At 55.2% G+C, this 20152-nt stretch overlaps 1 protein-coding gene across 3 annotated transcripts in view; it reads right to left on the bottom strand.

Moving 5' to 3' along the window:
* Positions 1-20152, bottom strand: part of NAV1 (neuron navigator 1) — a 74235-nt gene that overhangs the window by 29065 nt on the left and 25018 nt on the right. For all 3 annotated transcript variants that reach the window (XM_063418342.1, XM_063418344.1, XM_063418343.1), the window contains exon 5: positions 945-1047. In XM_063418342.1, the coding sequence (XP_063274412.1) occupies positions 945-1047 (103 nt within the window). The remainder of the gene's footprint in view (positions 1-944; positions 1048-20152) is intronic.

Below are 20152 nucleotides of genomic sequence, written 5' to 3'. Positions count from 1 at the left end.
TCCCTGCTGCTCTGGCTCGGAAAACATCCAGGAAGCACAGCAAGGGTGAGCAAGGTCTAGAAATTTCAGGTGATGAAGAGGGAAATCAAAGAGCTGCTTCATCCTGGGCAAGGCTGGTTGAGGGGTGACACAGAAAGATCTGTAATGGTGAATGGTGGAAGGAAGCTGATGCTTTTTGTCCCTTCCAAGACAAAAAAAACAGAATCGAGGGAGACCACGAGGTGGCAACACACTCCAGGAGAAGGATGTTCCCACATCCCCACTTTCCCAGCTGGTTGCCACCCACACAACCTTGGAAACCCGGAGTGAAGCCGAGAACATGCACAATCTCAAGTGAGCGACAAAGAGGGACACAGGCAGTCCCAGATGTGTGTCAGAGCCCCCTAAGCACAGACACTGTGCTTCAGTTCTCCACACAGTGCTCACCTTGTCCCCATCCCCACCATTCCCTCGCTCCAGTCTGGGCAGGGCACCCCAGGGTACCCCCACCTCCGCTCCTGGGCTCTGGCTGAGAGCTCCTCTGTCATCACCCTACACAGAGCAGAGAAACTAAGTCACGGATAGGGATGGAGCCTCTGGTGCAAACCACAGTGGGTACAGGTAATATCTTCACCTCTGGGGGTCCACTCAGTGTCACCTGACCACTGGAAACAGACCTCACCCCCTCTCTCTGCTCTGTCAGCTCCCCTCACTGCCACCACTCCCAAGTCTTTACTGTCCCAGAGCACTTTTGGGGACAGAACTCTGCTGCAGCACCACACAACACCTCATGGATTAGAGGGCTTCTCTCCAAGCCTCCATGTCCACTGTTCCCAGGTCACAAAGCACCACTGATTCCCGCCCACCTACATGGCCCTCACCAGGAGCAGAGCTGCTTCCAACCCACCCCAGGAGGGAAACCGACTGTAGGGAAGGGGTGGGGGGGTCTGGTGCTGGGCCCTCACCTGTGAGACACCTGAGAGCCCCTTAGGCTGGACATGGTCTCCTCTAGGTTCTGACGTAGGTCCAGTACGTTCTGCACTGTCCTCTTCCTCTGGGACTCAGGGTCTGTGAAGAGACAAGGTGATGGCTTTAAAAGGATGGATGGATGGATGGATGGATGGATGGATGGATGGATGGATGGATGGATGGATGGATGGATGGATGGATGGATGGATGGATGGATGGATGGATGGATGGACAATGCACCCCCTGCCCATGGCCATGACCAACAGCCCCGGCTCTGCCCATCAGGAAGTAACAGGGCAAGGCTGGCACTAGGCTGGAACTGCACCACCCTGAAATGCCTCTCCCAAGCATGCAGCTGGGATGGTAATGTCTAGTCCAGAAAGGATGAGTTGGCAGAGACCAAGTGAGGCCACAGGACCCACACAGGTGACAGGAGCAGCAGTCTTGGAAGAATGTCCCCGCACCTGCCCCTGCAACGCCAGGCCCCAGGGGTGCTCCAGCCTGGGAACATGGGTGCTGGAGCAGCATCACTTGCAGCCAATGGGACCGAGGGGATGTCGGAGAGTGGCGGACACTGAGGTCCACTCAAGAAAGAATGGCTGCTTCTGTGCAGGGCTGGAGCAGCTGGTAGGACTGAGCCCCCACAGGCACAGCCCTGAGCTGAGTACCCCTGAGCTCTGTCTGCCCTGGGACTTCTCCAGGTGTGCACACCCATGGCAAGGGTGTGTACACACACACAGAGCCATGCACGCCCCAAAATGCACATGTGCACATGCCATCTACCCACATCACAAGAACTTGTGCACATGTGCAGACACATGCAGGCACATCCACAAACATGTACATACACCTGCACACACAGACGTGTGCATACTCCCCAGAGACACCTGCACAGGTATGTAAGAACCAGACACCTGCACAGAGGAAGGGGTCATTGCTGGCATAGCCCCAGCAGTGCTGTGGGCTTGGGGCCATGGCTCCAGCCCCAAGTCCCTGTCCTGTTCACGTCCACCCCGGGCACTAACAGCCGTGCCACTGTGCCTTTGATCCCTGATTTCAGGCCTTTCAGCTGCAGCCTGCCACGAATCTGCAGTGACAGCAGGCGTCGGGGATATGGGATGTGGCTCCTCCTAATGTAACATGGCAACCAGTGCTTCAGGATTTGCAATGGCAGCGTGTGAACTGCAGGGACACGGGGACAGGGGACCCTGACAGCACACACCCCAGCTGCAGGGACATGAGGATGGACGGCGGACACCGCCGGCACACACCCCAGCAGCTCCCCACAAAGGCACAGCCACACGCCAGTGCTCAAGCAGGGCTCCTTGAGTGTTCCCCGTCCGCATCACACTCTGGCCACGTTGCAGGCAGCACCCTTGGGTGATGCTGCCCTGTCCCCAAGTTCCCCCTGCCCACCTGCCCAGGCAGGAGCACCTCAGACCAGTGAAGTGGCTCTGATTCATGCATGAGTCTGGAAGGGGGTGACAAGCAGGAACAGCCCCGATGAGACGGGTTCAATCAAGCAGGTTAAAGTCAGTTGTAGATGAGGTAAAAGGGCTGGTGAGCCCGCAGGGCACTCAGTGTGGCCAGCCGCAGCAGAGCATAAGGACACCCACCCCTTTATGTGTCCAATCATCCTAGTCCAGCTCCCAGAACCTGGCTCAGCAGGATACAATCATTATTAACTCATTATTAAATCTCCACTGTATAGATTACAGGAGTTAATCAAAAGCACAGAAGCTCCAAGTGTATGTTCCAATGGCACTGACCCACATGCCCAGTTTTATCCATTGCACCACTGGAGGAGTTAATCAAAGGCACAGAAGCTCCAAGTGGTCCCCAGAGCCACAGGACGGGGATGCACAGGCAGTACAGGAGAGAGATGTACTCAGAGAGCTGAGGCGGCTGCGCACATGGAACCAGGGGGGAGGCTCAAGAGGCCCTCAGTGCTGAAGGGTAGCACCCACCTTGTTCTGCAGCCAGGGACAAGGGGCCGCCATGCCTGTCTGGTGGGGCAGGCAGAAAGGATTGTGTTGGCACCTCAAAGCTGCCAGGTCCTGCCCTCAAGCTGCCTGTAAAGATGGATTTTCAGGCTTAAAATGGCAGAGCAGGAACCTGTAGAAAAGTCCCCGGCTGTCATGCTGCAGTGTGTAGGGCAGTGGGAGATTTGGGCTCCTTGAACCTCAGGTAACAGCAATACAACACCCACCAGTGTCCCCAGACGGGCCTCCATGCAGGGAAGGACTTGACAGGGAAGGACTTGACCCTCAGCTCTTTCACCCTGGCCCCATTTGGTGGGTGCTGTCACCCAGACCCAGCTCCTGCAGCCAGAGAAGATGGCATGCACACCCCAGCAGTGCCACAATCCATGCATGCTGGGGCAGGACAGAGTGGGATGGGATGAGATGAGGAGTCACTGTTGTCCCCTGGCGCCAGCAATGGCTCCCACCCCTGCCAGCTCGGCAGAGCGCTCCTCCCGGGCATGGCTCCCTCCCAAAACCCTGTCTGCCTCCCCCATGGCCACCCGCAGCCATTCCCCCGGGCACAGGGCCAGCGCCGGGGCCTGGCGCTGCCTCCTCCCCGGGCGCCACTGCCAGCGGGGCTGCTACAGCCATCCTCATCCAAGAAGCAGTGGGGCGAGCCTGGGCTGTGTCCCCAGCTGCCCTGACTGAGGGGCCGGCACAGGGGCACCACCTCCCCTGCACTGCTCTGCTGCTGGGCCACCAATGGCGATAAGCAGCATCCTAGGGCTCAGGGACAGGAGTTCCAGGGCAATGGCACAGAACCAGATCCCCAGCTTCATCTATTGCCCCATTCGCCATTTATGCCTGGATGACATCAACCCAGTTTTTAGGTGACAGTCCAGGTCACTCTGGACTCCAAGAAAAGCAGCAGCTCTCACCCAGGAAAGGACCAAACTAGGACTGGAAGAGCTTCTCACCCACCTCTGGCACACATCCTGCTGCTAGCACTGAAGTGCCACCATCTGCCCCCACAGTGCTGTCCAGGTGGTGACACAGGGACTCCTGCAGTCTGTTCCCCAGGGGCAGCAAGGGGCCAGGAGCTGGTTCGGAGCTCACCGAGTCACCGCATGCCAGAGTTGAGTCGAAACCGGAGCCACTGGGAGAGGCTGAAGTGTGGGAACAGCAGGGGAGCGTTGGATTCCTCCCCACATCGATTTAGTAAGCTTGTGCAGCCAGATGTTTCCAGCTGCTGGAGCATGAAGAAGCAGAGAAGGCTCAGCCCATGCTGTGGCGGGGTCAGTCGGACACTCGGCCGAGGCCAGGCTCATTTTCCCGGCAGCTACGGCTGGGACGTGTTCTGCAGCACTCCCCGCTCCACTGGAGCTGCAGGCTCAAGGACTGGTGTCTCCCTGCCTCAGCCCCAGGCTGGCGTGCAGCCCCTCAGCAGATCCCGCTGCTCTCGCACGCTCCGACCATCCTGTGGTACAGAGGGAATGGGGTGCTGGCTCTGGCCCTTTGTGCCACATTCTGACCATGCACAGGGCAGCCCTGAGATGCCACCATTGTCCCCAGGCCTTGCACTGGGAGGTCACCAGACTGCATTGCCCAAATCACTTGTCCCTGTGCCAGGCTGAGTCCCACTTGCCTATACCCTCTGCTGTGCTTGAGCAGCTCTCACACTTCTTCAAATGAGCCCTTTCAGTGCTCTCTTCAACAACAGCAAACGTCATACAGCTCCACTTGGCACAGGAGGAAACTGAGGCAGGAAGCCTCAGCCCACTCCCAACCACCCCCTCACCTGCAGCACTCCCTAGCATGGCTTCCAGCGCTGACCACATTAACACACACTCAGCAGCCTGGCACTGTGTGTGCCTTGCCTCCAGCAATGCAGTGCCCATCACCACCATCTCCTGCCTGACCAAGCTGGGGTAGCAGCAGGTACCATCACCACAAGAAGGAGCATCAGCAAGGTGGGATGCAGGGCCAGAGGCAGCCAAGGAGGAAGAGGAGGAGGAAGGAGAGAGCTGTGCTGGAATGGCCGGCTCAGGGCACAGCACCGTTTGCTGTGAGTCTGACTGTGATAGGCAGCACAGAACCATGGCTGGACAATGCCAGAGAGCTCCAGGTTGTGCTCATGTCCAGCTCTCCCTGCCACCTCCCAGAGCAAGCGGCGGCAGTTCCGTTGTCCACGTGTCAGGGTGCAGCCTTGGCCCTGCAGCCGGGTGCTGCCAGCGTGGCCAAGTACGTCAAGGAATAAGGAAATAATCAACTCCAAAGGGCTCTGACAGCTTTCAAAGAAGCATGTGGCCACCAGCTCCCGCTGGAGCCAGACAGGGCTGCATCCGTAGGACACATGCGCCCCATGTGCCTTGGCACAGAAATTCACATGTGTGTGTGTGTGTATGTGTTTGCATCATTCATGTGGAGGTCACATGGCAAAAAAAGCCTGCAGAAAGATGCATGTGTGCACGTGTATCACCTATACCTGTGACCTTGCACATGTGCCCACGTGTCCATATGCAGGGCGCGGGACAGCAGGACATGATAACAACACTGGCACAAGGGTGCCAGGCTGGCATGGGTGCACTGTCTGCACCTGCCCTCATTCAGCACAAACATGGCACTCACACTTGTGTTTTCTTTCCCCCTGTGACCCAATTGGTCTCATTTGAGAGGATCCAACTGGGAAAGGACTCTTGTTGACCCAGTAAAGATTCCAAAGGCAAGCAGGAATTTCCCAGGAAAGCTGCGTGGTGTTCCTGAGTCATTCCGGTGGGCCCCTATTACACAGTAGCTGTAACGAATTTCCCCAGGCTGGAAAACATTTTTAACTGCTTGCTCAATTCCTTCCAGTGCACTGAAAAATCCACTAATAAACTCTGCAATAAACCCATTCTCACGGGGCTGTGAGCCTCCTCCGGCCCTGTTGCTCTCCACGGCTCCACGAACCCTCGAGCAGGCTCGCACTGTTGCCTCCATCTGCCCCAGCCCCTGCTCCCAGTCCTGTTTATGAGTGAATCAACACAGGCACTGTTTTGTTGGTATTTTTCTTGAAAATCTTCCACTCTGTCACTTGCAGACCACCTGAGGGGAAACCCAACAGCCCGAGCCTGGTGTGAACCTCACTGAGCCCCGTGGGTTCCGCACTCACACCCTGCAGCCTGCAACTCTATCAGCAGCATCTGTGTGCGCCAACAGCGGAGTCTTCCCGAATGGAGTAAATGGCTTCATCTTGCATTATTACATCCAGCCGGTTTTCCCACTCCTGCATGACTGGGCAGGGGGGTGGTCACAACCTGCAATCCTTCTCTTTGGAGCTTAACTGTCTTTTCCTCCCCAACAGCTCCCAGACAGGCAGAATGAGCAGTGAAGGTGGCTAACTGGGCTCTGGGGGTTGACTGCCAAGTCTGCAGTGTTGGCCTTGTTTTCCAGCTCAGCCCCATTCCTGCATGCTCCCACCAAGGATGTACCAGTAGCCCCAAATCACCCTCTCTCCCAGGAGATGTCCCAGGGCACCCAAGCTAGGCAGAGCATATCTTCCACACTTGCTCAGTGCCCTGGGAAAGTATCGCACTCTTTCCTGCAAACCTGTTGCCCCACCCAGAAGGCAGCAGGTACATTAGCGCTCCTGATTTAATTGCTTTCATTGGTGTGAACAAAGAGCTGGCTGTATCCTCTGAAGCAGTGTCAGGCGAGGGTCCTGCTCCCTGAGGGGCAGGGACAGGGCCACCCAGCACCCTGGTAATGGGGTATCGGGGTACCTGGACAGATGACTGGTGCTCTACTGACCCCAGGCACATGGCTGGGGAAAGTCTGGCCACCGTTCCCTGAATGCCAGCAGCAGTCCCTCAGCTGGTAGAGCCAGAGGTGCTATTCCCCATGGACATGGAAGCACAGTTTCCTGCCATCCGATGTGCAGGAAAAGCTGCAGATACCTGAGGTCCCCACCCATGACTCCACCAAAGCAGGCTGGCCTCAGCACAGGCTGCTGCCCTGCACATAGCCCTGCAAGGCTGCGGGAAGAGGTTGGACACAGCCCAGAATGTTCTGCACTTGCCCTTGGCTGAGGGAAGAGAGACCAGCAGCAAGTCTTGAGGGAGACTATGGGGATAGCATGTGTCCCACAGAGCCCAAGTCCTCCAAGGAGCACCAGCCCCTGCAGAGCCAGAGCCAGAGAGGTGACACTACCCCGGTCTGGCACAGCCACCGCACGTCTCACATGCTGGTGGACCCTTCTTCAAAATGGCTGTGCGAGAGGCTCCAAGGGTGGCTGCAGAGGGGGAAGGAGCCAATTCCCTACCTGTGCTCACTGACTCTAACATAGCACCCCACCACTGGAGCCATCATCACTGCCATCATCACCACACCATCCCCATCACCACCACCATCCCCACCACTGCCAACACCCCCTCCACTGCAGCCATCATCACTGCCAACATCCCCATCCCCACACTATCACCAACCCCACCACAGCCACCAGTGCAGCCCCATGCTGTGGGAGGGGCCACCATCTCCCTGCTGACAGGTGAGAACAGACAATAAGCAGCCGTGCAGCAGTGACAGGCTGGGCCTTGAGCCGAATCAGCACTTTAGGGGCGATCGTGGCTGCTAAGCCTTGCGAATCACTGCTTGTAACAAGGGCAGGGCTGAGAGACCTGGAGGCTGGACCCCGTCTGGCTCCAGTGAGCCAAGCTTTTAAAAGGGATTCAGACTTTCTCAGGCTAGAGCAGCCATAAATCTACTTAATTGGGTCTCTCCCATACACAAGTTTCCAAGTGAACCCGCTGGAGAGATCCAGACTGGGCCTCCAGCCCATCTGTGGGTTATTCTTTCAATGGATGCTGTGCTTGGCCCCAAACCACCCCACCTGCACATCCAAACCGCAGTTCCTATTCCAGATCCAGAGCCTCTAGCTGCTCCATGTCCAGGCATTCCACCTCTGTGCTGCTCTCTTGCCCCTCTGTGCTGATGAGCCAGGGGACCCTAAAATCCCCTGTGTTGGGACAGACCCTGCTCCTGAACAAGGCACTGCACATCCCAGAGCCACACCTGTCTCCCAAGATGCTCCTGAAAGCATCAGAGGAACTGGGAGCATCCCAACACCCCTGCCCCAGCACCACAGGTCTCCAAAACAATGCATAGAAACACCTCTGCAGCTTGGGAAGGAGGGGGATGGCAAGTCAACAGGCCAAATCCATGCTCCAAGCAGTGCCCCGAGCCTCTGGCCACTGGCACACACAGTGGCGGTCACACACAGGGACACTAACTCCCTGCTGACAGCTCCAAGGCCTTGGGCATACGAAGAGAGTGTCACCAGTGGTCACTGCACCTGGAGTTTGTGCTAAGCTGACAGAGGAGGGTCAGACTGGTCACACAGCACTCCATGCCTCGGTTTGCCCTGGAGAGTGCTATTCTTTTCACGGTTCTGCACTGCCAAGGTGTGTCAGTGCCATGCTGGCCCCCAAAATGGCACAGCTGTGTCCAGCCTGGTTTCAGCACTACAAACACCCCAGACACAACACCTTTCCCACGGCCACCAGCAGATGGTCAGGGCAATGCTGCAGGCTCTGTGCAAAAAAAGCCAAAAAGTGGGGAAGAAATGGGAAAAAGCCCTAATTCCCCAGGGTGAGGCAGAACAGCACAGCCAGGCCCCGGCACAGAGGCCCCGGAGCAGCCGGCAGCAACGGGTTCACACTCCCCACGCATCACCAGACGCAGGTTGGACATTGTGGAAATTCAAAATTCCAGATGGCTCTTTTTGGGTGGGTTTTTTTTTTTGCCTTGCCTCATTTCCAAGGCAACAAGACTCCCTGTCATCTGCCAGTTGCCATAGAGATTTCACCTGATTCTGCTTCAGCGGAAGAGAAAGCCGGGCTCCTCGCTGCTGTCGAGGAGCCACGAGCTGCGACCACCTTCAAACTTACTGGGAAGAGCGGAGATAAATGGGTCTTTCATATAAGGAAGGCAATGGGCTGATTCAGAGGATCAAAGGAAGGAACTGCGGGTTTCTATAGCACAAATCAGCCCTTCACTTAACTGCTTTGGTGCCCTCCAGATGTGCCCTGCATCTGGGGATGTCGCCAGCTCTCTCTCCAAGCTTTGCCTGGTGGAGGAGGGGGGATGTGGGTGCAAGGGGAACCCTGCACCCACTGCTGACAGTGTATCAAGGATCAATCTGAGTTCCCTGCAGGGGAAGGGAGGGCACAGGGCCTGTGCAGCTCACAACCATGTCCTAACCCCATAATGACCCTCTCTCACTGTGTACAGCCCTTCTCCAAAGGCCCTGTGATCCAGAGAGCCGAGGGGAGGATGGGGCAAATGCAGGAGCAGCTAGGGAGGAGGAGATGCCCATGGGCCGTGCTCAGCATGGCTGTCACGGACACAGGGGTCAAGCACCACAGGTCCCCAGGGCAGCCACATGCAGGCAGACACAGGGCATGTTCCTCATTAGCACCAACACCATCCCAACAGCCCCATCATTGCTGGGGATCATCCATGGAGATGGTGTGGATGCGTCCACGCCCCCAGCCCAGGTGCAGCATGTGATTCAGTCATTCCTCCCAGACCCATCCTCACCCCAGGCCCCTGTGACAGTAGCCCTTGGACTCTCAGTCAGATGCCCCAGATCAGTAGATCTGATGTCCTCCTACCTAGGGCCCCCTGTTGTTGATGATAATGAATCCCTTAAGCACAGGAGAAGGTCCCAGGCAGTGGCAGGGTGCTCACGGGTGGCAGTCACCCCTGCATACAAGAGGCCAAGGTCCCCATACCCATCCCTCCCCACTGCTCCCCACTGGGTGCCCAGGCCTGGCTGAAAGGGTATTTATCAGTCCCCAGAGACTCTCCCCTCCCCAGCCCACATCCCTGCACCAGGGCCGGCAGAGAAGGGCCTGTCCAGGCAGCTCTTGGCTCAAGTTGGCTCTGTTTTGTAGGAGAGCAGTCGGTCATTAGCAGAGCCAGACTTCCCATTCCCAGCCAGAATACGGCCATGCTTCGGGAAGCTTTATATTCACAGAGACAAACAACTCACATTTGCTTTTTAACTGTTGGAATTGCACCCACTGGGACGGAGGGAACAGGGAGCCTTTTGTCCCCCTCGCCTTGTGACTGAGAGCTTTGTGCAGAGCAATGCGTTGCAAACACAATTCTCCCTGGCCTCAGCTGGGCTCTGGTAGACACTTGGTCTGTCCATCACCAGATCAGCCAAAGAGTCCTCATGTGTTTGCATTTGCAGGAATGCAAAATGTCCTCCACAGCTTCCCAGGCAGCTTGTGGAGCTGCTCCACACTGAGAGATCAGAGCCACCCAAATGGACCCAAAACACAGCTGATGATGGGAGCGCTTCATCTCCCAAGTACCTGGAGTGGGCAACCAGAGTGGCAGGCAGCTACAGAGCTGCTCTCTGGGGTTACAGATCACCTGAATGCAAGGAGGAACAGCTCTGAGCATGGAAAATCCCAGCATGGCACAGGCACAAAGAGCTGCTCATCATGAGCCTCCAGAGAAGGTGCCCCAGTCACTCCCCAGACAGAGTGTCTCTGGAAACCTCCAGCCCATTGCTGAGCTGAATATTGGAGCTGGCACTTACTAAGCTGTGGGCACCAGCAGTCCTCAGAGCTGTCACTCTGGAGAGGGACAAGGGACAGCTCTCCCAGAGTGGGACATGTCCTCAAGGCAGTGGCTGAATCCCCACCTCGGCCCAGCAGCACCATCCAGGGATGAGCACCCTTTACTCCAGAAGAGCAAGATCCCGGAACAGTGTTGTTTGTTCCCCTCCAAATGCTCAGCTTCAGGAAGCCGTTCAGCATTGCAAGCACACCCTGGGCTCTCTGCAAAGCCTGGGGGATGTGCACCACAAGGGTCCAGCTGACAGCAGGGCCAGACCCCAGGGTAGGTCATCAGCCCTTGCACGAGAGGGTCACTCAAGAGCCCCTCGAGAGAAGAGACTGGGCAGGAGGCAGAGCACCTCGGGGGCAAACCCAGCTTAACAAGTTCCAGGTTCGTTAGTGGATCTATTGTTGCCACAGTCCAGTGGGAGGAGGGAGATAACACAGGCTATTTTTGCTTCCATCTGGGGAATTGTTTTCCTCCAACATGTACTGCCACGATGCTAATTTTTAAGGCTGATGATTAATTGATGTCAGGCTCATTATGGGGCCAACGGATCCCTCTTCCCCGGGAGCACCAAGGATAGAGGGAGACGTGTTTTGACAGATGTCTTGGGAGCTGCATGTGAGTGACGTCCTAACAACAGAGGAGAATAGGAGCCATTACCATGGAAAGCCCTGGAAATGGGAAGGGAAGTGCCTGCACGCGACCCCAGCGCCCCTCCTCGAACAGCCCCTAATCAGCCCTTCACGCTCTGCCCCGTGATTACCAGGGCTTTGCTCCGGAGATAAACGGTCTTTGTGCATGCCCAGGGAGAATTGAATCTCCTGCCTGCAGCGAGAAGGGCTTGGCCTTTCTTCTCCCCCTCCCCAGCCTCGCAGGAGGGCCAGGTGCCAAATCCACTCTGGCACCAGGAGCAGCAGCCTGCGGGGAGCTGGAAACAAGTCTGCTGCACATATGATCACCAGGATCCCGCACGGCCGGGGCTCCCCCTGCACCTGCACTCCCCTGGCAGTGGGGTGGCTGAGCACTGATGGGGTGCCTAGGGCTGCTGGTCCTACCAGGCACTGGACAAGGTTCACCCTGAAAATTTTGGCAGCATCTGCAACAGCAGCCTGGGCAGGGCTGAAGACCACCATGCATATCACAGATGTTGGGGTCCATTCAGACTGCAGCATCAGTTACCCAGGTGATGTTCACCCCAATGCAAACCCCCCAACGCCCTCCCAAAGATGGAGCTGTGCATGGGGAATGGCAGGAGATTTGCTTGAAGAGGGTGCGATGACTCTGACAGCAACACAATGACCTCCTGCATTCCCCAGGTCTCCCATGCCCCCTGCCCAGAAGCGGAATGAGGCATCCTGCTAACTCAGTGAAGAGCATGAGATGACCCTGATCAGTACAGGTGATCTCCCCTGCCTGCTGTGCCACCTACCCAGGGCCATCCTCACTGCACTCAGGGGTACAGAGCACCATGTCCTGCCACAGCTCTCAGCTCGCCCCCCTCCCCACCAATACCACCATTATCTCTGCTGGCCTTGTTACCTGCTCCTCCAAACTTCCCTAGGAAAGGTGCCTAACCCACTGGAGCCAGTGACAGCACCAGCCCCACGTTTCTACCCATACTGGGGCTCTACACCCAGCACCCAGGACTCCATCCTGCTGCCCCACAGCAGTGCCTCACATCTGTGTGCCAGGGACATGCTGGGTGTGTGCTGGGGAGCTCAGCAGCACCAGTCTCCCGCATCCATACTCAGCCAAATTTGACACTAGCTCCAAAGGCTGCACTGCCAATCTGCCGGCAGTGTTATTAAAAACTTGTGTTAATTGCTGCACAGTGCCTCGAGCACCCTTACAGAGGGTGGGATGCAGATAAACTGTATTCTTAGCACTGATGGTTCCCCATTCCTGGTGCCGGCCCACACCATTCTCCAACTGCTTCCAGACCCACTCCCCCTCTCACAGGGCACTCAGAGAGTCCCCACCACCAGGGAAAGGTTTCCTGAGCAGCAGTTGTGTTTTTCCCACTGAAGGTGATAGGCAAAGAAGAAAGGTCCTGTCTCCTTCAGGAAATTTATTTGTGCCACAGGAGGGAAGGACATGCTTGGGACTAGAAAGCTCTGTGGGAGCCACCACTCAGTCCCTACCCATGTTCCCCAGGGGCTAGGGGCCCACATGGAGGAAGTGTTCTTTACCTCCCATCCACCACCTGCATTACAGTGAGTGAAGGGACGCTGACACACTCTACTATTCTAGGCAAAGAGCTGCTGTTCCACCTACAACTCCAAATGTTACTGGGGGCCTGGCAATACCTGGGATGGAAGGGTGGAAAATGCTCCAAAACAGGCACCACTGCCAATCAGAGGGATTTCAGTGGAGCCTCTGGACTCTCCACCATGTTCCAGCTCCTGTGGCTGCCCTCACTGTGCACCTGCCAACACCAAGGGCTGAGTGACATGTGAGGACAGTGGCCATGACCCTCCGGGCACAGTGGGAGAGCAGCCGTTCACCTCTGGACCCCACACACGGACAGAACCCACCCCTGGCAGGCTGCAGTATCCCTTTAAGCATGCCCAGACCATACAGAGTTACAGCCCCAGCTTGGGCAGTCGGGACCCCCAGCCAAGATCGAGACAATGCCGTTCCCTGAGCTGTCAAAGTGCCAGCACACACTGTCCCACAGGCAGATCCTCTGGGAATGCCACACTTCAAGGATGGCACAGAAGAGTCCCTGGCAGCACTGCAGCTGGGATTTATCTCCCCTGAAACATCTCAGCTCCATGCAATGGCTGCCTGCACAGCACAAGCCCTTTTCACCGTGGGAAGCAGCTCTGCAATGTGCTTTGAGCTCTTCTCCCCAGATTTGCTCTGGGGGCCTGTCCAAGCACTGACGATGCACAGCCCAGAGCCACCACTGCTGCAAGAGAAGCTGAGCCAACACTACAGCTTGGGGGGAAAGCATCAGCCAAAAGTCACTCAAACAAGGAAGCAATTTGTCTTATTCTGGCTATGCTCCCTTGAAAAAAGGAGTGCGGTGCAGGGAAATCAGGATCACGTGCAGAGTGCTGACCGAGCACCCACCGCAGCGGCAATGGGGAGTGTTCACACCAGGAGCCTGACAGATAGAACAGAATAGGGGAGAAAGGATGGAAAAAGAAATGTCATGTGACCCCTCGCTCGATCCAAGGCAGACATCACATCCAACAGTTCAGAATATCAAATACGCACAATGAGCTCCAGTGAGTAATTAATGCCTTCAGGAACACTGTAAGTGATTGCAGACAGCTTACCAAGAAAAAAAAATTGGAAAGTCATTGAAAAAATACCATAAAATGTTTCTTTTTCTTTTTCAGCCTGAAATACAATGAGATCTGCAAGGAGCCCTCTCTGCTCTGCACAGTGTGACGGCAGTGGATTTCCAACAACAAGCTGGCTTTCCAGCAACACTCAATCTACCTGCCAAGGTGACAGTTTGTGAGAAACCAGCCCGGCCTGATGGATGGCAGCAAGAGTGGCTGGTCGCAATGCTCAGCTCCGGCCTTGGTGTCAGTGGGACACAGTGGAGGAACATCTCTGGAGGGGCAAGGCACAGCACAAAAAAGTGTCCATGATATCTCACAACTTCATCAGCGATTCAAACTCCCTGGATGACTTTCACAGGTCAGAGCTTGGCTTATGGAGCAGGACAAGCCCTCCTGGTGATGGGATTTGGGCTCCCTGGTGATGCTTACCTCAATGAGCCAACTCCCCCTTCTATCTCCACCTCTCCTCTCCATCTATGTGCTCCCTCTTGCCTCCTTCCACTTTCTCCAGCACTAACCAAGCAGTTCTCCAGCTGGAAGGCTCCAATTTGGACCAAATTCTGACCCACTGCACCCAAAGTCCCGTATCTGCTCACTGCCCTGCACCAACAGGCAAGGAACCACATCTGTCTCTGTGTGAAGTGACTATGCAGGTGATCAACCCTGCAATCCCCCATGAACAGGTGGACAAGCACCCAGAGGGATCTGCAGGGGGGTCTATCTCACCCACTCCTCCAGCCTCAGTCTCGCACCTCCAGGGAGCTGATCCAGCACAGCCAGGGGGAATTACAGAGCACAGCAGCTCTTCCATAATTCCATGGTGTTTTTCAACCAACTACTGTTACTTCTGCTTGTAAAACTGGAGTTTATTAAAAAGAATATTAGGAAAGGTATTTTCTCCTGTCAGTAAAGTGACTTAAAAATAGTTGGAATTTTCAAATTAAAAACACAACCTAAACTTTCACTTCCACTTGCAATCACTCTGATTTGGAAAACAGTTTCTTCCTCATGTCCTCTCCTGGGTTTTCTCCCCTCTCTCCTGTTCTCTCTTCACCATGTTTTTGTTTAAAAATTCATCAGGCCAGGGAAAAATGCTGGGGAAGGAAAAGGGGAGGGGGGGAAGCAGAAGAAACTGTAGCTTTTGCAAACCCATCTCAGCACAGGGGAGAAGAGTTTCCAGACTCACCTCCCTGCTCTTGGAAAGTGAGAGGCATTCAAAAGGACAAGGGAATATTGTATATTAACCAACCTCCCGCATGCCCTGGCAGTGGATGCAGCCTCACTGACCCTCAGAGCCGTGTGATCCTCCATGGCCTAACCACGACAGCCTAACAGCTCCTCTAGCACGGCAACCAGGGGAAAAAGGGATGAGGCAGGAAAACAACGCTGTACGTCAGTGTGAGATGTGGGCTGCTCCAGCACTGACCGTAAACCCTGACTGCAGCTCATGACAGGGCTCTTACTCCAGAAAGACAAGTGCCAGCTCATGCCTGGCCATGGCACAGCTCCGAGCTGGACACTGGCTGATGTGAGGCACATCCCACAGGCAGTGTTCATTTGGGGAAGGACTAAGCTGATGTTTACACAGCAGCAAGGTCGCTTCCCATACCCAGTGGTGCAGGACACAGAATCACCACAGAATAGTTTGGGTTGGAAGAGACCTTAAAGACCATCTCGACCTAACACCTTCTACCAGACCAGTTTTCTCTAAGCCCCATCCACCCTGGCCCTGAACACTTCCAGGGATTGCACAGCCACAGCTTCTCTGGGCAACCTGTGCCAGAGCCTGACCACACTTACAGTAATGCATTTCTTCCTATTATCCCTTGCTGCATCCCCGAGCATCCCTGCAGTCTCACTCTCACTCTAGGGAGATCCTGCTCTGCTGTTCCAGAGCTTCTCTCTTACAACATGATTTTTGAGGATGGCTGCTGCACTTTCCACACAGGATGTGTGTAGCATCAGCTTATGAGTGAGCACACCCCGCCAGCAGATGAAAAGCTATACAGAAATGGAAGATCATTACCATGATCTCTGTGGAAACATCCCATCAGGGCAAGCTTTTTTCCTCCTCCTTCTCTCTCCCCATGTGCACAAATTCTGGCACCCCATGCACCACTTGGCGTTGCCTCAGCACTGTGGGTCCAAAATGCAGGCGTCTGATTTCTAAAGCCATTGTCTGGGATGTGCTATTGAGCTGCAAAATATGGAAGGTTTGGGATGGAAAACAGACATCTTCTGAAAGACAAAAAGAAGCTGACAACACAGCTTTTATTTGACTTTGAAGCTATAGAGAATGTCAACCAAACACAATTTGCTTTATTCCCACAAAGGGAATGAGAATCTCAGCCCCAAAACAAATGCGCACCTCCAGCCCCAGAAGGCAGCAATGGACAAACTGGTGAGCAGAGGAAAGAGAGCATGGCTTCGCCCCACTGGTCACCACTGCAGCACAGAGCAGCTGGGCTTGGAAATGCATTACCATGCTCCACCTGGGAATGTGAGGCAGGAAAAGCTGCTTTGTAAATTTACTTCTGATTTGGAGCTCAGGGTTTGTGTGCCATTTAGCCAGAGCTCACTTCTCAGTTCCAGGCAGGGAGGTTTGCAGGAATCCCCAGAGTTTCACCCATTTTAACACAGTGACTGTTTGCCAAGTACCTGCTGTTCCCTTTTGAAAGTGAGCAGAGTGGGAAGTGCCCAGCGGTGCAAACAACAGCTGAACTGAGATCGAATCCTGCCTCCAGGTTACTGTACTTTCCCCACCATAATATCGGATGAGTGACCTCTCACTGCAGATTCTGCTTTCAGAGGAACAGCTTTAAAAGCCCAATCTCCACGCTCCACTCTGCACAGTCCTGAAAGCATCTTACAGGCTCCAGGATGAGATTCCCTCACTCATCCCCCCTGCTGCTTTATGAGTGGGGCCATTCCCCTCCCCTCACAGGAATCAGCCACATGTTCTCCATCTGGGAGCAGATGCCCATGAGCCAATAAGCTCAACTTGGAAAACTCCACTGAAAATAGCACCAAATTTCTGAGTGCTCTACAGACCGCGGCCAGATGATGGATATTAGTGCTTCAGCAGCCCCGGGACGCTGTTTGGCACAGCACAGCAAAAGCACAGCTATAAGGGCTCAGGGAAATGGAAATGAGATGGCTGGAGGTGCTGCTGCTGGAGTGTCTGCCCTCCTCCAGATGATCCAGCCTGTAAGGAGGGAGGGGTCTGCTAATGAATCAGCCCCCAAAGGGCTGCTGTACTCAGCCTGGAATGGTGGGGCACAGGGCAGAGCCCTGGGGAGAAAGGTGAGGGGCTGCTTAGGGCACGGCCCCTCACTGCCCCATCCCAGCCATGCCCATGGCACTGCTGGCACAGGGCTGAGGAGCAAGAGGCCCAGCGTAGGTTCTGGGCATTGCTCCTCTCCACAGGGTCAGGATGCAGCCAGCTTTTGATGTATTCAACCACCCGACAGTGGGAGACAGGAGGTCCAGACAGTGATAAATCCAGCCTCACACCACCGGGGCTGAGACATCAAAATGGAATTTGCCAAAGGACCTTGCAGTGATGAGCTGTGAGCTCCAGGCTACATACGGCCTGAGGCAGAGAAGACTCAGGCCTGCTAGGAGTCAGGCGAATGCTAGTACTTCCCCTTGGCCAGCAATCACACCAGGCCACAATGGATTTTAACCCTGCTGAGATGTACAAATAATGTACACATTATTTGGGAAAGAAACCACCACTACAAGGAGCCAACAGGTGCCAGCTGGCACTTCTGGCCCCAGAGCCTCTCTTCATTACCCACCCCCAGGTGCAATGCATGGCCTCTCCAGGGTGACTCCAATTCCCTGGAAAGGTTTTTGTTACATTTTAAAATGAACCTAGGGTCCAGGAGAGGCAAGAGCCCAGGGCAGCAACTGTTCACCATGCCCAGTGGATGAGGCAGCCCCAGAGTAAAAACCACTGGGCTGTCCCCATCGAGTCCCCACAGCTTTTTCGCTGCAGCAGCCCTGCCCTGGCCTGATCCAGCAGGACAGAAAGGCCCATGCCAAGCACTAACAGAGCCAGACTCAATTTACTCCCACTCTTCAGTCTGCAGAAACCTCAAGCCCCGCACAGCTCAGATGCAGTGTGAGTCCAGCTCCTCAGGATTCAGCACATGCTCCTCTGGGCTCAGGGCAGAAGTTTGCAGGACATCCTCTGTCCGTCCTCCCTGCTGGGATGAGAGGAAGCTGAACTTCATTATTTCCCTTGCTTCTGCATTGCCTGTTGGGAGCGTGGAGTCATCTCCTTGTCACCCCCTCAGTGCAGTGAAGGTCGGAGGCTAAGTGCAAGGTGGCTGTGAAAGGCCACAGCTGGGTGGCCAGGATCCTGCACCAATGGTGGCCTCAGCATGCTTGGCTCCACATTGGTTCTGCCCTGGCAGAGCTGAACAATCCCAGGTTCCAGCCAGAATCTGTCAAATGCCTTTCCTCCTGCTTTTAAGATGAGAGGAACTTTGTTGTCTCCCCTCCCACAAAGCAGTGCTCCCACCTTGGAGCCTGCCAAAATAACCCTGCCTTACCTGACTTCACCACTGCCAGGTTAGCCCATGACTCTGTGCCCACCTTGGCAATGCTGCCTTGGGCCTCTGAACCACCAAAGCTGGGAGAAACCGGGATGTGGGAGCAAGTATCCACGAGGCTGACAACATGTCCCCTGCGGCACCACACCGGGAAATGGCCGGGGAGGGATGTGCTGGCCCCATGGAATGGCCCACATCACGTTTCCTGCCAGCCCCAGCTCACCTCGGGGAGCTCCAGCATCACAGCGATCAATGTGAATTAGCCGCTATCTATTCTTCCACTTGTTTGCATCAGCTGGGAAATATAATGCCAGGCTAGAGATAAAGTGAACTGGAAATACCCCGGCAGCGCCTAACACTTCCAGCCTGAGGGGTTCGTTCCACTGATGAGTTTCATCATCACAGGTTCCAGCCCGAAGAGCAGGTTCCTGGCTCCCCATGCACATCCCTCCCTGCCAGTGCCTGCGTCTCTGGGCTATGAAAGGGCTGCTCTCTGTGAGGTGGGTTTTACAGAGCCCAAACTGCTACTCACCACACTCCCTGCAAAAGCTGATGATGTCCTGACAAGGATTGGGCCACAAAGCCCTGGCATGATTAACCAGCTGAAACTCCAGGCCAGAAAAAATGCCAGGGTAAACCCCTTTTAGTGTCAAACCAGGCTGGCACAGGACCAAGACAGACCCCAAGCTGACATGTGGGAAGCCTGAGACGGTGACGCTGCGCATGGGCGATGAACGTGTGATTTTGTGAAGTGTCTCCTCAGTGAGTTATTCTCAGTGCACAGCAACGCTGAAAACTCACATACTATAAATAGCCAGCAACAGAGTTGTACCTGCACCGCAGCTCTGAACGTGCTTTAAGCCAGCTCGTGGAACTGGGAGAGCCAGGCTGGGGCAGAGCCAGTGCCAGGACACTTGAGGCCCATGAAAAAGCAGAGGTATAAGCTTCAGGCAGTCTGGGCTCCCAACAGAACCAGTAAGGACTAGGTTTGGCCATGACTGGGTGCTCTTGAACAAGCTTATCTGGTTGCAGGGTCTCACTGCCAGCTTTGTCACTCTTGATGATACAACCCTGCAAAGGATGCACAGAGATGGGACATGCAGCTCCCCCAGACACCAAGAATGCAGGCTGGCAGCCAGCAGGGCTGGCATGAGAAATAAAGGTGGTTCTACATGCTAAAGGTATGGCATTAACCATCTGCCATGCTGCATTTAAGGGGAACAGCTTTAAATTGAATGGAACGGAGCTAGACTAGAGATTAGGAAGAAATTCTTCCCTGTGAAGGTGGCGAGGCCCTGGCACAGGTTGCCCAGAGAAGCTGTGGCTGCCCCATCCCTAGAAATGTTCAAGGTCCCGTTCAACAGGACTTGGAGCAACCTGAACTAGTGGAAGGTGTCCTGGCCCACAGCAGGGGTTGGAACAAGATATCTTTAATGGTTTAACCCAAACCATTCTACAATTTCCCCTCCAGCTCACACAGCACAGGCTGCAGCACCCACAGCACAGCTCTGCCCATTCTTCTGGGTTACATGAAGACAACTTGAACCTCCAGCAGCTTCAACAAGGACCTCAGCCATGAGCCATCCTTCCAGCTCAACAAGCAAGAGAGGTTGTGATCCCACAGCCGAAGCCAGTCGAGCGGCTGGTGAGCCAACGAGCTGGCACAGAGCCCGGCCCTCCCGCTGCGTCACCTGTGGCTGCAAGTCAGGCTCGCAACCTGCTGAGGGAACCGCGCCTTCGTGAGTACAGCTCAAACCCTCAGTTTCAGTTC

This window comes from Prinia subflava, chromosome 23 (genome assembly GCF_021018805.1).
Source record: "Prinia subflava isolate CZ2003 ecotype Zambia chromosome 23, Cam_Psub_1.2, whole genome shotgun sequence".
Classification (NCBI taxonomy): domain Eukaryota; kingdom Metazoa; phylum Chordata; class Aves; order Passeriformes; family Cisticolidae; genus Prinia; species Prinia subflava.
Note: the sequence above shows the minus strand (reverse complement) of the source record. Positions and strands in the feature narration are given on the sequence as shown.